At 47.3% G+C, this 20,275-nt stretch overlaps 7 protein-coding genes across 7 annotated transcripts; 4 read left to right on the top strand and 3 right to left on the bottom strand.

Moving 5' to 3' along the window:
* The first annotated feature begins 180 nt into the window (after positions 1 to 180).
* LOC128711083 (calcyphosin-like protein) lies at positions 181 to 1,892 on the top strand. The gene is made up of 4 exons (XM_053805946.1): positions 181 to 222; positions 1,097 to 1,374; positions 1,443 to 1,595; positions 1,676 to 1,892. Exons 1-4 carry the CDS (start codon positions 181 to 183, stop codon positions 1,890 to 1,892), a joined length of 690 nt encoding a protein of 229 aa, XP_053661921.1.
* A 1,539-nt stretch (positions 1,893 to 3,431) lies between these two features.
* LOC128710988 (27 kDa hemolymph protein-like) lies at positions 3,432 to 4,911 on the top strand. Its single transcript, XM_053805854.1, has 6 exons — positions 3,432 to 3,489; positions 3,721 to 4,054; positions 4,140 to 4,303; positions 4,374 to 4,527; positions 4,603 to 4,732; positions 4,798 to 4,911. The coding sequence occupies exons 1-6, from the start codon at positions 3,432 to 3,434 to the stop codon at positions 4,909 to 4,911; spliced, it is 954 nt and encodes a 317-aa protein (XP_053661829.1).
* A 268-nt stretch (positions 4,912 to 5,179) lies between these two features.
* On the bottom strand, positions 5,180 to 6,474 carry LOC128715165 (coiled-coil domain-containing protein 34-like). Its single transcript, XM_053810047.1, has 5 exons — positions 6,395 to 6,474; positions 5,945 to 6,335; positions 5,792 to 5,883; positions 5,451 to 5,713; positions 5,180 to 5,391 (listed from the first exon to the last, which is right to left on the bottom strand). The coding sequence occupies exons 1-5, from the start codon at positions 6,472 to 6,474 to the stop codon at positions 5,180 to 5,182; spliced, it is 1,038 nt and encodes a 345-aa protein (XP_053666022.1).
* A 445-nt stretch (positions 6,475 to 6,919) lies between these two features.
* LOC128713286 (27 kDa hemolymph protein-like) lies at positions 6,920 to 8,445 on the top strand. Its single transcript, XM_053808145.1, is given in 8 exon segments — positions 6,920 to 6,931; positions 7,085 to 7,240; positions 7,242 to 7,364; positions 7,366 to 7,420; positions 7,512 to 7,952; positions 8,028 to 8,172; positions 8,248 to 8,365; positions 8,428 to 8,445. Coding segments are annotated over 8 exon segments (1,068 nt in total).
* Positions 8,446 to 9,214: 769 nt separating this feature from the next.
* On the bottom strand, positions 9,215 to 12,871 carry LOC128716027 (retinol dehydrogenase 12-like). The gene is made up of 4 exons (XM_053810951.1): positions 12,390 to 12,871; positions 10,163 to 10,268; positions 9,503 to 10,068; positions 9,215 to 9,431 (listed from the first exon to the last, which is right to left on the bottom strand). Exons 1-4 carry the CDS (start codon positions 12,869 to 12,871, stop codon positions 9,215 to 9,217), a joined length of 1,371 nt encoding a protein of 456 aa, XP_053666926.1.
* A 2,284-nt stretch (positions 12,872 to 15,155) lies between these two features.
* LOC128716026 (protein MTO1 homolog, mitochondrial) lies at positions 15,156 to 17,361 on the top strand. The gene is made up of 4 exons (XM_053810950.1): positions 15,156 to 15,208; positions 15,270 to 17,057; positions 17,139 to 17,199; positions 17,266 to 17,361. The coding sequence occupies exons 1-4, from the start codon at positions 15,156 to 15,158 to the stop codon at positions 17,359 to 17,361; spliced, it is 1,998 nt and encodes a 665-aa protein (XP_053666925.1).
* A 318-nt stretch (positions 17,362 to 17,679) lies between these two features.
* Positions 17,680 to 19,645, bottom strand: LOC128713809 (synaptic vesicle 2-related protein). The gene is made up of 6 exons (XM_053808678.1): positions 19,154 to 19,645; positions 18,966 to 19,090; positions 18,834 to 18,897; positions 18,601 to 18,726; positions 18,039 to 18,532; positions 17,680 to 17,974 (listed from the first exon to the last, which is right to left on the bottom strand). Exons 1-6 carry the CDS (start codon positions 19,643 to 19,645, stop codon positions 17,680 to 17,682), a joined length of 1,596 nt encoding a protein of 531 aa, XP_053664653.1.
* Positions 19,646 to 20,275: the final 630 nt, after the last annotated feature.

Raw genomic sequence — 20,275 nt, 5'->3', positions numbered from 1 at the left:
TTGCGAAAACATTTGCCGTCGACAAAAATCCCTCAAACCTCAAAGCTACCTCGCGAAACTAACACACGTTCCTACGCGCTTACCCCGGTGATAGTCAGCCACAGTTTGCCCCCGAAAAGTCATACATATAACATCGCCATCGTGGAGTTCACACTGTACCTTAAATTTCCATCGACCACCATGCGGGCAATCCACCGGTTCAACCATCGCATTCCGCTCAAGGTAATGTTCTCAGTCGGTCAGCCACACGGAAAGTCCCAGAAGCTGCCAATCGATGAATTCTCGAACCACACGGGGCCAGCTCGTAGGCTCGGGTATAGCTTTTCTCCAATTCAAGGCTTCATTTCCCATCCTTGGATTCTTCCCACGACGCATTCGATGTCCCTCCGTCGACTGCCCTGTTTTCCCGATGCCGACACCCCGACATGGCGCGGGAAAACGAGGTCATCGTAATTAACTACATCGCCCACGCTCTCCCCGGTTCACGTTGGTAGTCGTCTGCCCAGCTACCAGTCGTACGCATTTTTCCTCTCTTGCGACTCTTTCGAACGCCTTGTTCAATTAAAAAAGGAATGAATACCGCGGGGCTAAGCAAAGCAAAGGACGAATGATGAACTCCACTCCTCGGGGGGAGTTCCGCAGCAAGAGACCTACAGAAGTGAATATCGCCTGTCAGCGGCAAATCGAAAGGGTCTTTCAACGGTATATTAATCATTCTTAACACAAAAGAATCTATCATTTTGAGGCCTCTGGCTTGGGTGTACTAGCAGCAAGGTATAAACATCCAATATCCGGTATAAGACACTTTGTTCATGCGTGACGAGGTGTGCATACACCAGTTACCATTAGTTAGTTGCTAAGCAATCGTTTTCCCATGACATGCTCTATAATTTAGTAAACCACGAAATAGATTTATCGTTTGCAGGTCATTAACACGAGGCAAGTCTATCGTGTTGGTAATACATTATTGGAACGAGAATTTATACCAGCCAGCAGTTGCATAGTAAAACCTTGCTTCAAAATTAACTTGAGCAACCTAAGTAACTAGAGTTTTGAGGAGCGTTAGTACAGTTTTTCTTTAAATTTGTCTTTCCAGATGGCACATCGCCCCGTCAGCGCAATGTCTCGTCAAGAATCTGAAATGATTAACCGTAGCCGCCGCGCTCTGTCCTCAGGAACTTTAACCGATTCGATCGAAAAGTTACGACACATGTGCCTTGCCCGTGGAGCCTCGGGCATTCTGGGATTGGGACGATGCTTCCGCCGCATGGACGACGATGGAAACAAGCAGCTAAATCTGGAAGAGTTCGTCAAGGGTCTGCACGATACCGGGTTGGACATTTCGGTAGAAGAAGCGACGGAAATGTTCAATAAGTACGACATGATACTGAGGAAGATCCAAGCGCGTTTATTAACGGTTGAATTGTTCTGTTCTCACTCAGGTTTGACACCGATGGCAGTGGTTCAATCAATATGACCGAATTTCTCGTTGCAATCCGTCCAAACATGTCGGAATCCAGGGTCAACATCGTGAAGCAGGCTTTTGCAAAGTTGGACAAAACCGGAGACGGAACGATAACGATTGAGGATTTGAAGTATGACACGAGTGTTGCGAATCCTTGCAGAAAATGGTACTAATTATGATATGACCGTTTCTTTCATGACTTTTCTGTAGGAATGTATATTCGGTGAAGAACCATCCACTGTACATAAGCGGAGAGGAAACCGAGGATGTCATCTTGCGGAAGTATTTGGCAAACTTTGAGGAGAATGGAAACGTGGACGGCTCCGTGACCAAAGAGGAGTTCCTCAACTACTATGCCGGATTGAGTGCCTCGATCGATTCGGATGCATATTTTGATCTGATGATGCGCCAAGCGTTCAAGTTGTAAACGTTGTTGTTAGGCGCAAAACATCTATTATCGCTCGTTTGTTTTTTGTACTCAGCAAGCATCTTACGTATTAGATCGATTCGGAAATCGATGACCGAAACGAAACAAGTTTGAACACACCTTAAACTTTACTGCCTTAGCGATGAGGATAACCAAAGTTGAAAGAGTGAGAAAAAAACGCTCGTATTAAATGTCCTTTGCTGCGAGTGAGCAAAATATGCAAATGTTTTCCGATTGTTAAAACTCAATTAAATGCACAAGTGTTTCCTTAACGTTTAATAAACATACCGTCTTATGTTCCGAGTGAAATGGATAATCTTTTACGGCTTCGTGTTGAAAAATATTTTGAAAAATTTTTTGGAAAAAAATTTTTTTGAGCAACCGATTTTTATGAAAATCGAACAAATTGAATATTTTTGTTACGATTTTTGTCCAAAAGATGACTTGACTCGCGAAGGGTTAATTTTTGACGTTTGCAGCCGATCGTTCTCAAAACAACAACAAACTAGACGGTGTAGTGTTGTAAGCTAAAAATTACATTTATTTAAGCTCTCCAAACAATTGTGTGAGTTGAAGTTAAGATAACTGATAATATCGCTAAATAATTATGTTGAAGGTTTCACAAATCTTTATCGAATTATGTAGTTAGGTGTTTTTTTTTTAATTTGTTCGTATTCAACCCGCTCAGCGGCTGTCAAGAAACACTCAATCTGTTTGTGATACATACACTTATCGTGAGAAGTCGAACTGTACGTACCGCACAAAGCGTAAGTGTAGACTGGCAATTGCAACGATTGTGCTTAGAATCATTGTTTTCCTGCGCGCGGGCTCAACGGTTTTGCTGCCGGTTTATTTGTGCTTTAAATTACAAAACGTTGTGGTGCATCTATTGTGTTTACGAACGTTTTGTATGACAAAAAATCTGAGCAATCGTACAGAAATTCTGCTTAACAAAAGTGCATTTGTGTGTGCGTTCAACGCGATCGTGGTATGTGGTTTGAGCCTCGTTGAGCTCGTTTTATGTTCTTTGTCGTTATTGCTCATTCATTTTATTATCGTTTTTTATGCTTAAAAGTATTATGAATACCTGAACTTAGAATTATAGTGTTACCCCTCGTTGCCCATTGTACACAGGGTCGTCGGTACAGCAATGTTTGTATGGGCATGGTGCTTGCAAAAAAAAAACCTTGTACATTGTACAGTATTTACACAGTTAATGAGTCGACAAGAAACTTGTGCGTGACGACAGCGTTCAGGTATCTCCTGAGGTTACACAGCATGACCTTGCCATCAAATCTAAATGCCTTTCACGAATGAACAGCGCAAAGGTTCGGCTCAATCGTTGGTGCTCTAAACGCTGATCCGTTATCATTATTGTTTCTTCAGGTATTGTACAGCGGGCTGGATTGATAAGAAATCAAACACTCGCGTCCACTCAGTTCTGGATCCGATCATTCGCCGTAAGCAGTGCGTCGGTGCATGTAGAGCGTCCAGTGTTTCGATTAGCTCTGTGTCTTTCGTGCTCGTTTCGCCTGCAAAATGTTTGAAGCTGTTCGAATCGGATATCTATGCACCAGTGCAGTGCTGCTAGTGATTGGTAAGTCAATAAAATTGATCTTAATGTTCAGAGAAGTTGCAAGGTTGCAGTAAAAAGATGCCTTGCTTTTGGTGTGTGTAGGATTACTCACGAATGTAGCAAACGGCATGGTTTAACTGATAAGCATAAGGTCTAGCGATAACAATCACTGCTCCGCTCAAAGGTCTTTGAGGAGAGTAATTTAGGCAGCATAACAAAGCAAAGCAACCTTACCCACGTACCGTGCTTTAGCATTCCATTCCAGTGGAGTTGTGGCCGATGCATCCACCGACCAGGGAACGATCGACCTGAACAGCATCGATATTAACAAGTTGAAAGATGACGTGTTCGCAGAGATACTGCCACCCGAGTTCAAGAACGTCACACTGCCCAAGCTGGAAGACATTCAGAAAATCATCAAAGACAAATGTTCCCGTGTCGCCGGCAGCGATGCGTCATACGAAGAAGCGGAACAAGCCGCCCATAATTTTGGCGATTGCATGAAGGATTTGGTAGACTTTAGCGATCTGCAGGAGGAGATCAAGAAGGCGAAACCAACGGGTGATTTGGATACCGTGTTCAACAAGTAAAATAATTTCTCCCCATCCGTTCATGCCCATTTCAAGATTGCATCTAAACGATCGTTTATTGTTTTTCCCACACCAAAACAGATATTGCCGCAGGCGTTCCGCTGCCATTGAGTGTATCGATACGTTCTCAAACAAGATCGACGTGTGCTTGGAAAATGACGAAAAAGAAAGCAAAGTGGTGGCGGTGAACATTGTGCATGGTCTTTTAAACTTTGTCTGTCACAAGGATGGCGATCAGATTGCCTGTAAGTAGCTGCTGTAGATGTTTGCAATTAACATGCATCGGGTAACGTAACATCCCATCGCCTCTACCAGTGTTCATTGCAGAGGAAGGTCCGGAGTGTTTTTCGGATCAAAAAGACGCTCTGATGGACTGCGTCAATGGTACACTGTCCGGGTACCTGAAGGACGATTCGGCCCCGGCAACCGAAGGCCTGCCGAAGCTTGTTATGGGCAAAAAACAGTGCGAGTACGTATGGGTGCAACTATTTCCTTTGAGTTAAAATGCAAAGTAAGCTAACACCATTTGGTATTTATTTTGAAGTGAAATGAGCTCTCTTCAAGAATGTATGGTGCAGGCCCTGGAAGGCTGCAAAGAATCCACACCAGCCAATTTGGTCGAATCGTTGTTCAAGTTCGTGCGCCGGGAAACTCCGTGTGCCAACATTACGGGTGTAAGTAAAGCGAGCGAAAGGCATAATGTCGGGCGATGATCACGATCAATTTTCTTTGTTCACAGGAAGCGAACCCCAGGAAACATGCCCGAGCTGGTGGAGAGCTAACGAAAGCTTCCCATCAAATCATAACGTCCACGTTGATAATGGCGCTGGTTGCCAAATTGTTGATACGCTGAAAAACCACCAATGCTGTGCAAACGAATGTTCCTAGTTCGAAGTTGACTGATCAATGTGAACAAAATCATTCTTATAGAACAAACTGCAAACCACATCAGGGGACTTTTTAGAGATAGTAAAAAGAAAGTGTTCGCAATGCTCCATGTTTGAATTTATAACAGTTAACAATAAAAAGTTTCCAGCTGGACTTGGTACAAAGAGGCCAAAGGTTAAACAATAATATGTAATCATACAAAGAATTTGTCAACAGAAAAGTGGTTCCAAGCCTCAATCGCAGTTGTTTTTCCACGGTTCGGGATTGACGAAAATCTTCGACACAGTGCCACGCAAAGTATTAGGCCCCTGATTTAGTGGTACCGGTTTCGGTTTATGTTTGGCACTTTTCAGCCATTGTTGATAAACTTCTTCCGCTACTTGCTTCTTTTCCTTCCGTATCTGTTGCTCCAGTTGCTTTACGGTTAGATCTCGCAATCTTTTTTCTATGAATCAGTAAGCTGGTGTGAAAATAGGCATACGATACAAAATCGTTGTACATTACCTTCCTCGCTCTTCCTAACTTTCTGGAGCCAGTTCTTGTATTTAGCTTCCGGGTCACAGTACAGATGTTCCGAAGAGGAATCATGGCATTTGTTGCTTTCCGGGTTTGAACTTCTTTTCTTACCGGTTTGCTTCTTCCGCGTCATCCATTCATGAATCTTTTTTTCACTCATTTCCTTGCGTTTTTTTTCTTCCAGTTCTTTCTGTCGCTGGAGCTCCTCCTTAGCGAGCATTTCTTTTTCACGATTTCTACGTATTTCTTCACTATAACATTTTGTCAATACATCAGCAAATTATTCCGACGTTAGATTTAAAGTGCTACGGTATTGCGTGCGTACTTACTTTTTAGCTTTGAGCCAATTTTTGAATGCTTCCGGGTCGCGCTCACGCTGCTTCGGAACAACTTTTACTTTGATTATTTGGTGTTTCGGATCCTATCAATTGCAACGGTTAAATGTAAAAGATAATCTCCCTTTACCATTGGAAAATACTTACTAAATTTAAATCCGCATCATCACCCCCACAATCGGTAGAACGGTGTTGGTTCGGTTCGACCTCGTCGTCGCTGCTTAAGTCGAGCGTAGCGCTAGAATTACTCGAACTATCGCTTTTAATGGAATGTGGCTCATCATCTTCAGAATCAGCATCGTTCTGCGCTAATGTGCAGTCATGTTCACTGTTTTTTTCGTATCCTACATCTGGAAGAGCATTGCTTCCGGCCTCTTCATTTGACGAAGGTTCCGTTTTAGCGAAGGCCATTTGTGAGAAAGCTTTACATAGTTCAGGTTCGTAATTAGCGGTTACCAATTCGCTGTCATCGTTGTCCACTTCGTCTGTATCACTCTCTTGAGAGTTCCATTCGGTCAACACATGTATCGCTTTTATCCTGCGATTTAGAATTATCAACAACCTTAACCCAATATGCAAATGTTAAATGTGACTTACTCTTTGCTTTTTTCGCGTTTGGTATCCATTGCTGTGCTATAGTTTGAATGTAGTTCAAGGGTAGCTTCTGCAACATCCATTATTTGTCCGTTGTACGATAATGGTTGAAGATGCTGTGCACATCCCATAGAATGCTTTGATTGCAAAGGTTTGACATTAGCCTACTTAGATCTATTTTTCCATGAATAGTTAATTGAATAGAATAATAAAAGTGACCAATTGGTTTACTTTGAAGCTTAAGATGCCGGCCAATAACTCACGACGAGTACTTGATGAAGGATCCGATAGATCCGGTACTTCACGATCAATCAAAAGCTATGCTACACATAGTTCGGAATGACATACATCAGGAAAAGATATCCATTCTAGACCGTTCCGATCTTCACTAACAACTGAAATATTAAGAAAAGAAGAAAATCGAGGCGTAGCAGACGAAGTGCTCACGTTCATGGGTGCATCTGTACTTTTATCACACGCGAACGGTCGGGTTGGTCAATAACACTCAATTGAGTGCGGTTTCATACGATGGAAGCGAAGGTATGGAAAGATCCGCGTTCGCGCTCCAAACAGTCTTACGAACAGCTTACGAACTTTACTCCCAGCTTCCGTACACTGGCGCATCGTTAGTAACTCCCCACCCTATCCGAGCCACGATCATCTAGTTGAGTGGCTTGTTGCTCCGGATCCGAGTGGTTGAAATATTTATTTCCCGCAGCTCCGCATCATCCGGCACTGTGAGATCGCCCGTCCCCGTGCCGAGCTCATATCAGTTTATTATTACGATTAGCGGCGTGTCGTCTTTCGGAGCGCGCAAGCAGCAGCTCTGGAGCAGCCCGAAGATCACGACCCTTTGCAACGAAATCGAACAGCAACGTATAAAAGCCAATACGGGTTGCGATTAATTCATTGTCCGTTGACGATTACGGTGTGTTCGAGTGGTTTTGCGAGCGTGTTTTGAAGTGCTTTTCGTTGTTACGAACATGTTAACCGGGAAGATGTTATGTTTCGCCGTGCTAGTGGTGCTCGGTAAGCATTCTTTCGGGGATTCAGTACAAAATCCCTAGAGCAGATGTCTAATGATAGGCGCGTGAATGTGCATGATTGTATCGTTTATCAGCTGGCACAGCAATGGCGGATGTCTCGAACCAAATCGACGTTGACGCTATTCGGGAACGACTGCCGGCAAATCTTCCGATCCCGTCCATGGAAGAGGTGGAAAAGATGCTGCAGGACAAGTGTAACACGGCTGGGGCACCTGCCGATGCGTACAATAATGCGAAGGAAGCGGCGAAAACGTTTGTCGAGTGTGGACAGGGACTGATTGATATAGAGCAGTTTCAGCAGGAAGTGGAGGCCGCCAAACCGACCGGAGATCTGGACACGGTCTTCAACAAGTACTGTCGCAAACGGTCCACGTTGATCGAGTGCGTGAACACATTCGCGAACGCAGTAGATCCGTGCCTGGAGGCAGAGGAGAAGGTGTTCAAGACGTCTGGGTTGGATATCTTTAAGAACCTGCTGAACTTCGTGTGCCACAAGGATGGTGACCAGATTGCACGTAAGTTGCTCGTTGTATGCCGTTCTTGGGGTTGCAATTAAGCATTCTACACCCGATGTTAACTTCCTCCGTCAGTGTTCATCGCGGAACAGGGGCCCGAATGTTTCCTGGAGCAGAAGAATGACTTGATTGCGTGCGTCAATGAAACATTATCCGGCTATGTCCCGGACACTAGTCTGACCTCCATCCCGAAGCTAGTCATAGGACCAAAGCAATGCGAGTAAGTTTTGTTTGCCAATGCGAGCCACTTTAGTGCGTCCCACCGATTTATAATGCCTTTTCGCTTCTTTACCAGGGACTTTACCAAGCTGCAAAAATGCATGGTTCGGGAGCTGGAGCAGTGCAACGAATCGACACCGGCCAACCTAGTCGAATCGTTATTCCGATACGTCCGCAAGGGATCACCGTGTGCGGTAAGTTGAAGCTGTTAAACACTTTACCTCTTCGATACTAAGCTGTTGATACACGCTTACAGAACAATGCGGGCCGTTAACAAAGCAATGGTTCTGTGGGACACACCTCGTATACGTAGGAAACGTTTCGAGCGCTTTCTCTGTTGTTATTATTAAATAAATTGTTGCTCTCAAATGCGATGAAAGTTGGGCCAGTTCCGTGTGATTGCTGTATGAGAAATCGCTAGCCATTGCGCTGTAATCTTCCGTGTCCTCAATACAGCTGTGCTGTCGAACTTCTGCTGCTTTCTTCCGACAGTTAGAAAGATTATTCCAAAGGAATTCTCAAGCTGTGATGGGGTTGATTCCACTGTAAAGCTGATAACGCGTCGTAATTAATTAAATGCATCTATCGTGGGGTTTTTTTTTACAGCGTCGTACATTACTATCAGTTCCGGCTAAAGCTATCAATTCCCGTGTAGCTGAAGAAGCAAAACAGGGTCTATCAAACGGTCGCTTTACTTTCTCCTGCGTGTGTCAGGAGTAGGCGTGTTAAACTCAGCACACAGACACCGGCGGTGATGATCGATCGTCAATAATAAGTTGTATTGTCGTTACATTTTGCTGCCACCATGGGGTTGATGAAGATGAAACCCTTTCTTTTATATGTAGTCATAGTTTGTGACGGTTCGAGGATCGGAGTTTGTTTGAAATGCTGTATTTCTTCTATACCCTAGGTACAATACTATCATTCATTATCGTCTAACGCTTGTTCTTTACACTGATAGGAGATGTATGAAAATGGAATGGAGTGGAATGAGTAGGGGCCAAATTGCCCAGGACGTGCCACAACCCACAGCAGCAGGGCGATCATTGGGAGAGGCCGGTCAACCTTTCGCTCAGATTCCAAAGCCATTCCGCCATTGTGTCGTCCTTCGCGTGCGGTTCCGGTTCCTTCTGCTTACAGTCGCTGTAGTACAGACCCGTCTGGGATGCAATCGTTGGCTCCATCGCGCAGTACAGTGTTGTCTGGGCGCCGGATTTGGGCGTCTTAAAGAACACCCAAAAAACAGGCTTCGCCATTGTTCTGTGGGTTGTGCAAAAGAAACACATTAACATTACGGCTCGTCAACATGAAGCCCAAACTGTCACCCTCACCTGAGGCATGGATTAAGATGTCGCATTAGCTCGGTATTGATCGCTCCCGGGTGTAGCGCGTACGTGTTGACACCGGTACCACTTAACCGCTTGGCCAGATGGCGTGAGAAGAGAATGTTGCACAGCTTGCTCTGCGTGTATGCATCCCACTCGCCGTAGTCCTTCTCCGCGTTGATGTCATCCTTGTCGATGCGTCCCCACTTGTGACCGAGACTAGAAACCGTCACGATCCTGCTGGGCGCGGAACGTTTCAGCACGTCCAGCAACAGGTTCGTAAGCAGAAAGTGCCCCAAATGGTTGGTGCCGAAGTGCATCTCGAAGCCCTCCTTGGTGTAGGACTTCGGGCACGCCATCACGCCCGCATTGTTGATCAGCACGTGCAGCCGTCGCTCCATGCTGAGAAAGGTCTTGACAAAGGCGCGGATTGACTCGAACGATGCGAGATCCAGCTCGAGCCCGAACACATTCTGGCTGCCAGATTTGTCCAGTATCTCCTGGCGAGCTTTCTCCATCCGGGCCGGATCCCGACAGCCCATGTAAACACGTGCTCCTCGCTTGGCACATTCCTTTTTTGGAGTACGAAAGTAGAACAACCGGGTAACCGAGCGCCGCGTTCTCAAGAAAAAACAAACAAGCACAAGAATGTGGGGGAACACTTACAATGGCGGCCTCCTTTCCGATTCCCGCATTGGCACCCGTGATGATGACGACCTTCGCATCAAGCCGGATATCTTTGTTCTTAAATTGACCACCCTGAAAGAATTTCCTGTGGGATGGTGGGAGGACATTATTGGTGGGGAGAGCGAGAGAGAAAGCATTTATTTTCAGCTCAATGATGATATGACGTCCAATAATGGCGCCACACAATACGCTCATGTGTGAATAATAACCTTAAACAATAGCCTGCGCCATTACTTTTTAGCATTTGAATTAACCGATTAAGGTTCTTTTAGTGATGGATAACGACGATATAATGGATTATGTAATTTTGAACCATTTCCACCGGTCCAGTCTAATGGGAGGACTAGCGCTGACGGACCAAAATTGCCAGTTCATGGTCATGAAACTGGTGATCACGCCAATTGCGCGGAACGATGATGAACGAAGTTCCAGCTTGAGAGCGATCAGCCTGTAGAATCTTATCAATGGAACCTTCGCTAACCTTTCGGGACTATCGGTTTCGGTTCCGATAAGCCCTGCATTAGAAACGTCAAAACGCTCAGGTGACAAAGGGTGATGAGTGGTGCATGTTGGCGAACGATCGAGATCGTTCGATAAGCACATTTACCGTCTAGATTTCTATCTTTCCACTCATTCGCGAAGCATAATGTTCCGCCAGTCGAAGAACCTTTTGAACAGAGGTTCACGAGCTTGTCTAACATCATTCACCTTTGGGAGTGCAGTGAGTTGTCGAGCGATCCTCCACTGCAGGGTTGGTTGAACTGATCATTTTTCCACGAAATCCCACCCCTTCCCCCTTTTATTCCTCTTTCCCTTTTTGGGAAAGGGAAACAGCAATGAGTCAACGAGAGAGGAGATGCACAAGGGAAGCAGGCAAAAAGGGTAAACTGGGCACACACACACACACACACACACACACCGATCAATCCGACTCTGGCACGCAAATGCACTATTTGTTCGCCATGTTCTAATGATGCAGAGGGTGGCTGGGTGGCTTTTGACGGGGAGTGATTTGCAATGGCACATGAACATCCAACCAGTCCCCCGCTTTTCCCCGGCGGGGGAGAGGGGTTGATGATTTGCGAGAGATGCGCAACCGATAGCAAGTCGGAACCTTCGAAGTACGCTCGGTTCGCAGGTTTTCCGTATCACGGCGCTGGGCAGTGCAGGCAGAAAAACAATAGAATGCACCATAATTAAAGGCCTCTCCGGTGTATGATCTCCATCAGCGATCGATATAGGGAGGGGAGGAGGGCCGTTTGTTGTGAGCTGGGGATAAGGGCAGTAGACGAATCCGTCCTATAATTAATTCCACACAGCCACATATCGCTTGTTGCGAGCTGATTTAAACTAGCGCAAAACGCTTTGCTCTACAAAGGCAGGCAAAGGGGGGAGTTAGGAGGAGGGTAAGCTGACGCAAAACAGCTGTGGACGCCCCCAGGCTGATCATCATCACATCCGGCCTGTTAAATTTAGCTATATTCGCGCACCACACACCTCAAGGAACGGAGCAAACAGCAATGCCTTCAAAAATAGCCCAAAATGTCTGAAAGATACCTACATGTTGCGGTGTATGTTGTTTTATCTGCTTTTGTTTAACAAAATATACCACCACGATGGAGACGGTGGACTGATGAGCCACAACTGATTAAATAGAGCTGCTCGAACCTACTGCACGCAGCATGTTACGGTGCGTTCAAGGCTGCTGGCCCGTGTAAAGTGCGGCCTTCTCCACAACCGCGTAGATAACGCGCTGTGACGTTACAAATTTGGGGAAGATCTCGAACATCGCACTCGTGTCGCGTAACCCTGTCGGTACCCCGGTATTCGTATTCGTACGGTGATAAGAACTCGCCCACCGTTCGGTTCGCATTATTCGCAGTCCATCGAGATGTTGCGTAGATAGCGTATCGGCCATATCGGCTTAACCTCATTGCCATCGTGCTGCTCCATTCTTTCGTATTGGCCAATAAACGAGCCGCTCGTTGATTGCTTGGAACGGGTGGAATGATATTCTTTCCTTGAGGCAAGGAATTTCCGATCCGATCTCGATATGGAAGCAACTCCGGTAGCAAATACGTGCGCAAGCGCATACGGTCAAATTCTAATTAAGCGATCATCGATGGTGGTGATCAACCACGATCGCGACCGGAAGGCCAATCGTTCGCCATTCGTGTGCACCGGGCGACATTGCACATTTACTTACCTTACGAAGTAAACGATCGCGAAGATGAGGATGAACGAACCAAGGCAAATACTGACGATCATGAATAGGTCATGTTGGTGCTGCTGCTGTTGCTGCTGCCGTAGCTGATACTGTTGCTGGTGCAGTTGGTACTGGTACTGAAGTTGTTGGTGCTGGTTTGGGTGCGATTGCTGCTGCTGGGGTTGTTGCTGCTGCGGTTGCTGCTGTTGCGGGTGATGGGGACTAGCGTCCAGACTTTGTGGCAATGACGGTATGGACATGGTCGGAACGGGCGCAGGGACAAGATCGGTAAGGTTACGATTCGATCGACCGGCTGGTGGCGCAGACACCGGGGACGATCGATTGACGATTAGCTTCACTTTCCGTTCGCCCGTAACGCCCTCAGACGTGGTGCATGTGTCCCGAATAGTAATTGCAATCGCCTGCTGTTGCTGCTGTTGCCCCGGCTGCTGCTGCTGCTCCTGCTGATGTTGGTTGGTCATTCATTAGGCGGCAGCAGTGCACAATGGGAAGGAAGGAGAAGAAGGAGGGAGGAGCAGGAGGAGGAGGAGGGGAGAACGATTCACCAGCGAGGACAACTGCAAACCGAGACAAGTACCACGGCCACCGAACGTTTGCCAATATTTTCCAATGTCATGCGGCTGACCGTGGTGGAGGTGATGGACGAAGACGCGGCGAACGTAAGCGAATTGCCCAGTACCGATCGTTGGATCGGTAATAAAGGACGTCTTTAGCACTGTCTCGAAATGGAACCACTTCCTTCCGTGGTTCGATGCAATTGAGCGAACACACGCACCGACACACAATATCACAGATTTGGGAACACAATCGTGCTGAAAAAGCGTACCAACAAGGGTGGTTTGATGCACTATCAACACTTATTACTTTCTTCGCGCACCTTTTCCACCTTATTCGCACTAAAACAATCCAACTGATGAAACGCTTGGCACGAGCGGCTGATGCGTTCTGCGTGGATCACGCACGGAAAAGCTGTAGCACGCAGGGCGTTTGATTGTTACGTGTGAAACACGCGATCACGGCAAGGTGCTGCTGATGCTGTTCGCGCGTCGATCGCAACATTCGCTTTGATGCCACGCCGTTTGCGTGCACGACGAGCTGTTCAGCAGCTCCATCCATCCGTCAGGGTCCACACCAAGTGGTGGGGATATTTGGACGGCAAACGATTGATTCGCCACTGTACTGCGCGGGTAGAATGGACGATCGCTGGCGTGTGTACGATGCGGTTGAGCTTGAAACAACACGCTGAGGGTGTAGCGTTTTCACTGCAATTTTGCGCCGGAGAACAATGCTAGCCCGATGCAGCGACGATGTGTGGACAGCTGAACAAAGCAGTTGAACGTTTAATAGTATACGAATAAGTGTTTCCATTTGCTAGGACGCGAAAATGTTTGGTCGAACAGTGCTGTAAATAAAAAGATTTAAAATTGTACTGGCAAATTTTGTTTCCCCTTTTAAATCTGCTTCGTCGTATGCGATCAATGGATGAATACAGGTAAAGGTGTTTGGGTTAATCAAGGAATTCCAAAAACCTTTGGAAAACGGTGGGAAACCCCACGGAAAACTGTTGAGAAACCCGAGAAAAACTCCCGGAAGCTTCATTAATAAACACCGTAAAATTCGAGGCCAGACACTCGATAAAAAATTCACGGGAAACTGCCGAAAACCTCTTACAAAATTTCGTGAAATTTTCTGACAAACTCCTAGTACTGGTAAGCAAAAGCGATGGCCGACCTGACTCACCGATTCAACGCTAACCCCGTTGAAAAAAAAGCTTAAAACGGCCGAAACGGCTCTGTTGAAATTGAATGAACCAATTTTGTACCAGGAGAACATGACCTGTAGAAGGTGAATTCTATCCGTCGAATCCTGAAAAAAATAACACCAGATGGCAGTATGTTTGTATCATGATCGCGAAATTGAACCCTAGATGGCGCTCAAGAAACGGCCGAAAAAAAATCGGCTCTGTCGAAATTGAGTGATCGACACCAATTTTGTACCAGGAGAACATGACCTGTAGAAGGTGAATTCTATCCGTCGAATCCTGAAAAAAATAGCACCAGATGGCAGTATGTTTGTATCATGATCGCGAAATTGAACCCTAGATGGCGCTCAAGAAACGGCCGAAAAAAATTCGGCTCTGTCGAAATTGAGTGATCGACACCAATTTTGTACCAGGAGAACATAACTGTAGAAGGTGGATTCAATCCGTCGAATCCTGAACAAAAAGGTCACCAGATGGCATTATTCCTGTGTCACGATCGCGAATTTGAACACTAGATGGCGCTCATTGATAAATATAGTGTCATCCTCTTCTGCGCATGCTCTCTTGGGACTTCGGATCACAAAATCGGTCGTTTTGAGTAGCATTTGAGTGGCTGCTTGATCAGAACTGATGGTGCACCTTCTGTTGATCATGCTCTCCTGTTACTTTGTTGGTGGTTGCATCGCAACTTTTTATCTCGAAATAAATAAAAAAACTCAACCCAACCCAAAAAACTAATTATTACAACGCGCATTCGAGTTTTTTTATCACTTATTTTTCTGTTATTTCTGCACAATTATAATTTGAGAAACAATTCGAAACTCTTCTCAAGCTTTGCGTAAATAAGGAAAAACCCGCATGAGAAATAGACTGCGTAGTATAAACATTTCAGCACTATGACAGTTGTGCTGTGCAGCGTACGGTGTTTGTAAACAAACCAGGCAGTAGGAAATCAGCCGGTGCTTACTCTTTAACGGTGCAAAATGTTACGGCCAGACCGGATTTGGCGAATATTTTACACGCACAGATTTCGTACGTAAGTGTTACAGAAATAGTTTCCCGTCTTGGCATGCCAGTTTCACATTTCTTCGTTGCAGTGATCTATTCGCAAATGGCATGCGCTGCACCTTTTCGTCTTCGACTGCGGGTGGTTCGTTCGATGTGATAGTGGTCGGTGGAGGTCATGCTGGCACTGAAGCATGCAGTGCGGCAGCTCGGATGGGAGCACGCACACTGCTGGTAACGCAGAAACGGTCCACCATCGGTGAAATGTCATGCAATCCATCGTTCGGCGGTATTGGCAAGGGCCATCTCATCCGCGAGGTGGATGCACTGGATGGTGTTTGTGCGCAATGTTGCGACCGAAGTGGTGTCCAGTATAAGGTGCTGAATCGACGAAAGGGTCCAGCCGTGTGGGGACCAAGGGCCCAAATCGACCGAAAGCTGTACAAACGCGAAGTGCAGCAAACGCTCGAGAACACTCCGAACTTAACCATAATGGAAGCATCGGTAGAGGACATTGTGCTAAGCGAGCGAGCTGAACAGCCCCGATTGGCCGGTGTAAAGCTGGCCGATGGTCGTACGATTGTAGCAAACAGTCTAGTCATTACAACGGGCACGTTCTTACGGGGACAAATAAACATCGGACTGGAAACGCGCCCAGCTGGCCGTATCGGAGACGCATCGGCAATAGGGTTGGCGAAAAGCATCGAACAGTTGGGGTTCCGATTGGGACGTTTGAAGACCGGCACGCCGCCACGCATTCACCGGGACTCGATCCGTTTCGAGCAACTGCCACGCCACCCGGGTGATAATCCTCCCGTTCCGTTTTCGTTTCTGAACGATCGCGTTTGGCTTGAGCCGCATCAGCAGCTCGATTGTTTTCTCACGCAGACAACCGCACAGGTGAACGATATCGTACTGCGCAATCTGCACTGCAATCGACACGTAACGGAGGAACTGACCGGACCCCGTTACTGTCCCTCGATCGAGTCAAAGATACTGCGGTTCGGACACAAGCTGCACCAGATATGGCTGGAACCGGAAGGCTTTGATAGCGAGTTGATCTACCCGAATGGACTGTCGTGCACGCTACCGGCCGATGAGCAGACACAGCTTGTGCGCTGTCTGCAAGGACTCGAACAGGCGGAAGTAGTCCGTCCCGGGTACGGCGTTGAATACGATTTCGTGGACCCTCGCGAACTGTTTCCAACGCTCGAAACCAAACGCGTGAGGGGCTTGTTCCTAGCCGGGCAAATCAATGGTACGACAGGCTACGAAGAGGCAGCCGCGCAGGGTCTTCTAGCCGGTGCTAACGCAGCTGCCAGCGCACTCTCTCGACCACCACTAACCGTGAGCCGAACCGAAGCCTATCTGGGTGTGCTTGTGGACGATCTGACCACACTCGGCACGAACGAACCGTATCGAATGTTTACGAGCCGAGCCGAGTTTCGACTGAGCCTGCGTCCGGACAATGCAGATTTACGGCTCACGGAGAAAGGCTACGCAATGGGTCTGGTGTCCGAAGAGCGCTTCCAACGGACGGTATCGATAAGAGCACGATTAGCGAAAGCCGTAGAACAGTTGCGAGATATTCGGAAAGGTAGCAATCAGTGGCGTGCGGCGATGCAACTGCCACCGGCAAAGGCAAGCGTGTTTAAGAGTGCATTTGAGATGCTGGCCATCTCGAACGATGCAATCACGACCGAACGGGTGTGCGCCGTTGAACCGAGCGTGCTCGGTTGGGTACTGGACGACCCGGAGCTTTGTCAGAGGCTTAAAATCGAAGCACTGTACAGTCTTTCGATCGAGGATCAGTCGCGTGAAGTTGAGGAGGTGTTGCGGAACGAGAGTCTCAGGATCCCGGACGCAATTGATTACCTTTCGTAAGGAATCGTCCTTCTCGGACAGGTTATTTAGGAACGTACTGTTATCCTAAATTCTTTTTTTTTTCTCTCTTTTTAAAGGAAATCTCTTAACCTATCCTTCGAAGAGCAAGAGAAGTTGGTCAAAATTCAGCCTCAAACGGTAGGTAAACTGTCGGAGCACAATAGCTACACGAATCGCTAATTGATTCAATTGTTCCATACACAGATTGCTGCCGCTAGTCGAATTCAAGGCATAACGCCATCTTCCATCGTCCGGTTGGTAAAATACGTAAAGCAACACGAATTGAGTGCCGTCGCCTAATGCCTAGTACCTATTCCCCTGTACAAACAACGAACTGACTGCAGTCGGGTTTTAAACGTGTTATAATTTGATGGTAAATAAATAGATATATAAATAACTATCCGTTACAAACGGTAGTGCACTATACGACGAGATGTTATATACAACAATACAAGAAACTTCCTAGCCTTAGCACACGAAGAAACAAAACAAAACAAAGTCGTGGACAAGTCGGGGTTCCACTACACATACGGCTTAATTCTCTCGACTCTTGTTGATCTCGTTCAGAGGTAGGTATCTGTTGATAGGTAGTATGCATGTGTCGGTGAGCTTAACCGGTCAGTGCGCCAAGTCAGCACCACGCGTTTCGTACGGCAATAGCATACAGGCAACACTGGCACATGCGGCGAATATGCCGTACACGGTCACAGCGCTCCAGATCGACGACTGAAACAGCACCTGTGCAATGTACGGTGTTGCCATCGCACCGAGACGTGCTAGCGCCGAACAGCCGCCAACTCCGACCGATCGCAGCGCAGTCGGATAGACTTCCGGTGTGTAAACGTACGCCGCCTGGAACAGACCGGCAATGACTCCCCGAGCCATAAATAAGATGATTGTCAAAAAGACTCGTCTAAAATGGAAAGGAATTCTTACGTTAAGACCCATCAATAATGCTTACGATCGCTCTCACTTACACTTCCGTAACGGTGATCAAAAGCACACATCCGGCGTAGAAGAGAAACTGCAACGCCATCGTTTTCTTGCGACCAAACTTTTCAATCACGTAAATCGTCGCAAATATGCCCGGGAACTCGGCTAGCGTTGTCCACAGTAGATCCATATAGTCCGTGGTGGCCAACGGTTGACAGTCGATCGTTACTCCATCATCAGCCATCCCAACGTCGGCGATGGTTTTGTTCTTACCGCCAAACAGTTCCGTCGACATCAGCACCAATCCGTAGTAGCAGAAGGCACACGACATCCAGATGAACCACAGCAGCAACGTGGTGCGTCGAAGCGAGCTGCCGAGCAGTGCCTTCAAACTCCCCCGCGAACCACTGGGACCTTCCACTACCAGCCGGCCGAGCAGCATCGGACGCCGGTTATCCTTTGCGATCTGTTCCAGTGTGTTCAGCGCTTTGTCACTTTGACCGCTGGTAACGTGATAGCGAGCCGATTCCGGAAGCCACTGGAACAAAGCGTACGGATGAGGAATTAACATACCACAAAGAACAACGAATGGAAGATTCCACTTACGGGAGTAATTATGGCGAAGATAAACAGTGGTGCGGCCGATAAACCGAGCAACCATCGCCAGCCAAGCGTCGGTGTCACAGCCAACGCGAGTGCCACCTCGAAGCATGCTCCAAGCGCCCAGAAACACTGTAATCCACAAGCAAAAAAACAGTTCCGGATCGTTAAGGTAAAACAATTTCTTCTGTATTTTTTTTTTCTAGAGTTCCTGGTTCGCGTTCTGGAATTGCACTTACATCAAGTAATACGACACATTTGGCACGCTGTTTTGTGGGAAGGAATTCAGCGTACAGTGTAACACTGAAAAGGTACAGGATTAGTTAGCAATGTCCAATGTGGTTTAAATTAGTCTTAAGACCACAGCTTACGATTGTGGTACACAGCCGATGGCAAATCCGACGAGTCCACGCAACAGCAGCAACCAGCCAAAGCTCGGCGCAACGGAACTGAGCAATCCGTACAGGAACAGCAGCACTCCACACAGTGTTAAGGCCTGAAATTATGTCGCACACATATGAGTTTCGTTCGGACGCATTGCAGCGTATTGTTCACATACCGGTTTGCGGCCGTAACGATCGCTCAGGTGACCCCAAAAGGTGGAGCTAAGCATCATGCCGAGGAAGACTACCGTCGTCACCAGGGCCTGCTGATATCGGGAGATGCCCCAGTCGCAGTGCAGTGCCGGACCAAGCACGCTCAAGATGGTCATCTCCATGGAATCGGCCATCCAACACAATCCCACACACAACGATAGCTTAACTTGAAACCAACCAAATCCGAGCGCATTCACTGCCTGGGTCACGGTGTACGTATCGTCCGGGACGACACTGACCGATGCCAGCTCAAACTCTGGTGCCGCACCGGTCAACATCGTTCCACCGGTGGGTGCTGTCGTTGGGGATCCGGGATTCCCGCCCACTACCGACGTGGTGGAGTCTACCCCGGAACTGCCTCCCCCCACCGGACCCGTTGATCCGGGTGGTCGGGGAACGTTTGCTCCGTCCATCTCCTCGTAACCTCGCGCCATTCCAACGCGTCTTGGCTTCATCCTATCGCAGTTTTGTGCGTATGATCGGATCTACGGATTGAAATAAAAATTAATGTTGGCCGGAGCCGAATTCGTCGGAATGTTGCCGAGGTTCGTCACTTGTTCGGTCATTGCTGTCCTTCCCATCGTTGCTATCATTTCCTATCGCGGAACATCGAGAAATCGGTCCCACTCCAAGTCCCCACCAGAGTTCGGTGTATGTCCGTGCATCGGTCTGTCTTTGTGGGTGTTTATACGCCACAATACGCATCACTACCTTGCACTTGCCAAAGCCAAAGCACGCTTTCGCTGGCAGGCAATGGGGCCTGTCTTTCTCACACACATTTTCTATTTCTACTTCTTTTCGTTTGTTGTTGTGTTTGTTGAGTCACCCCTGTTGTTCATAACCACAGTAGCGACCGTGGCCAAAGAAAGGCGCAACCACACAACCTACACACTCACACACACACATACACAGACCCATACAGGCGGAAAAGCTCCGAGTTGGGAGTAAATTTACAACAAAACACGAAAGGTTGCCATTTCTTAAATGCGATGCGTGTCTGTCGTCACATTTTAATGCATTTCTAATGACCAGGCGCAAACTTACCGATTAGTTGTACGATTAACGATTCGACTGTGGTTGGATTG

This window comes from Anopheles marshallii, chromosome 3, assembly GCF_943734725.1.
Source record: "Anopheles marshallii chromosome 3, idAnoMarsDA_429_01, whole genome shotgun sequence".
Taxonomy (NCBI): domain Eukaryota; kingdom Metazoa; phylum Arthropoda; class Insecta; order Diptera; family Culicidae; genus Anopheles; species Anopheles marshallii.
Note: the sequence above shows the minus strand (reverse complement) of the source record. Positions and strands in the feature narration are given on the sequence as shown.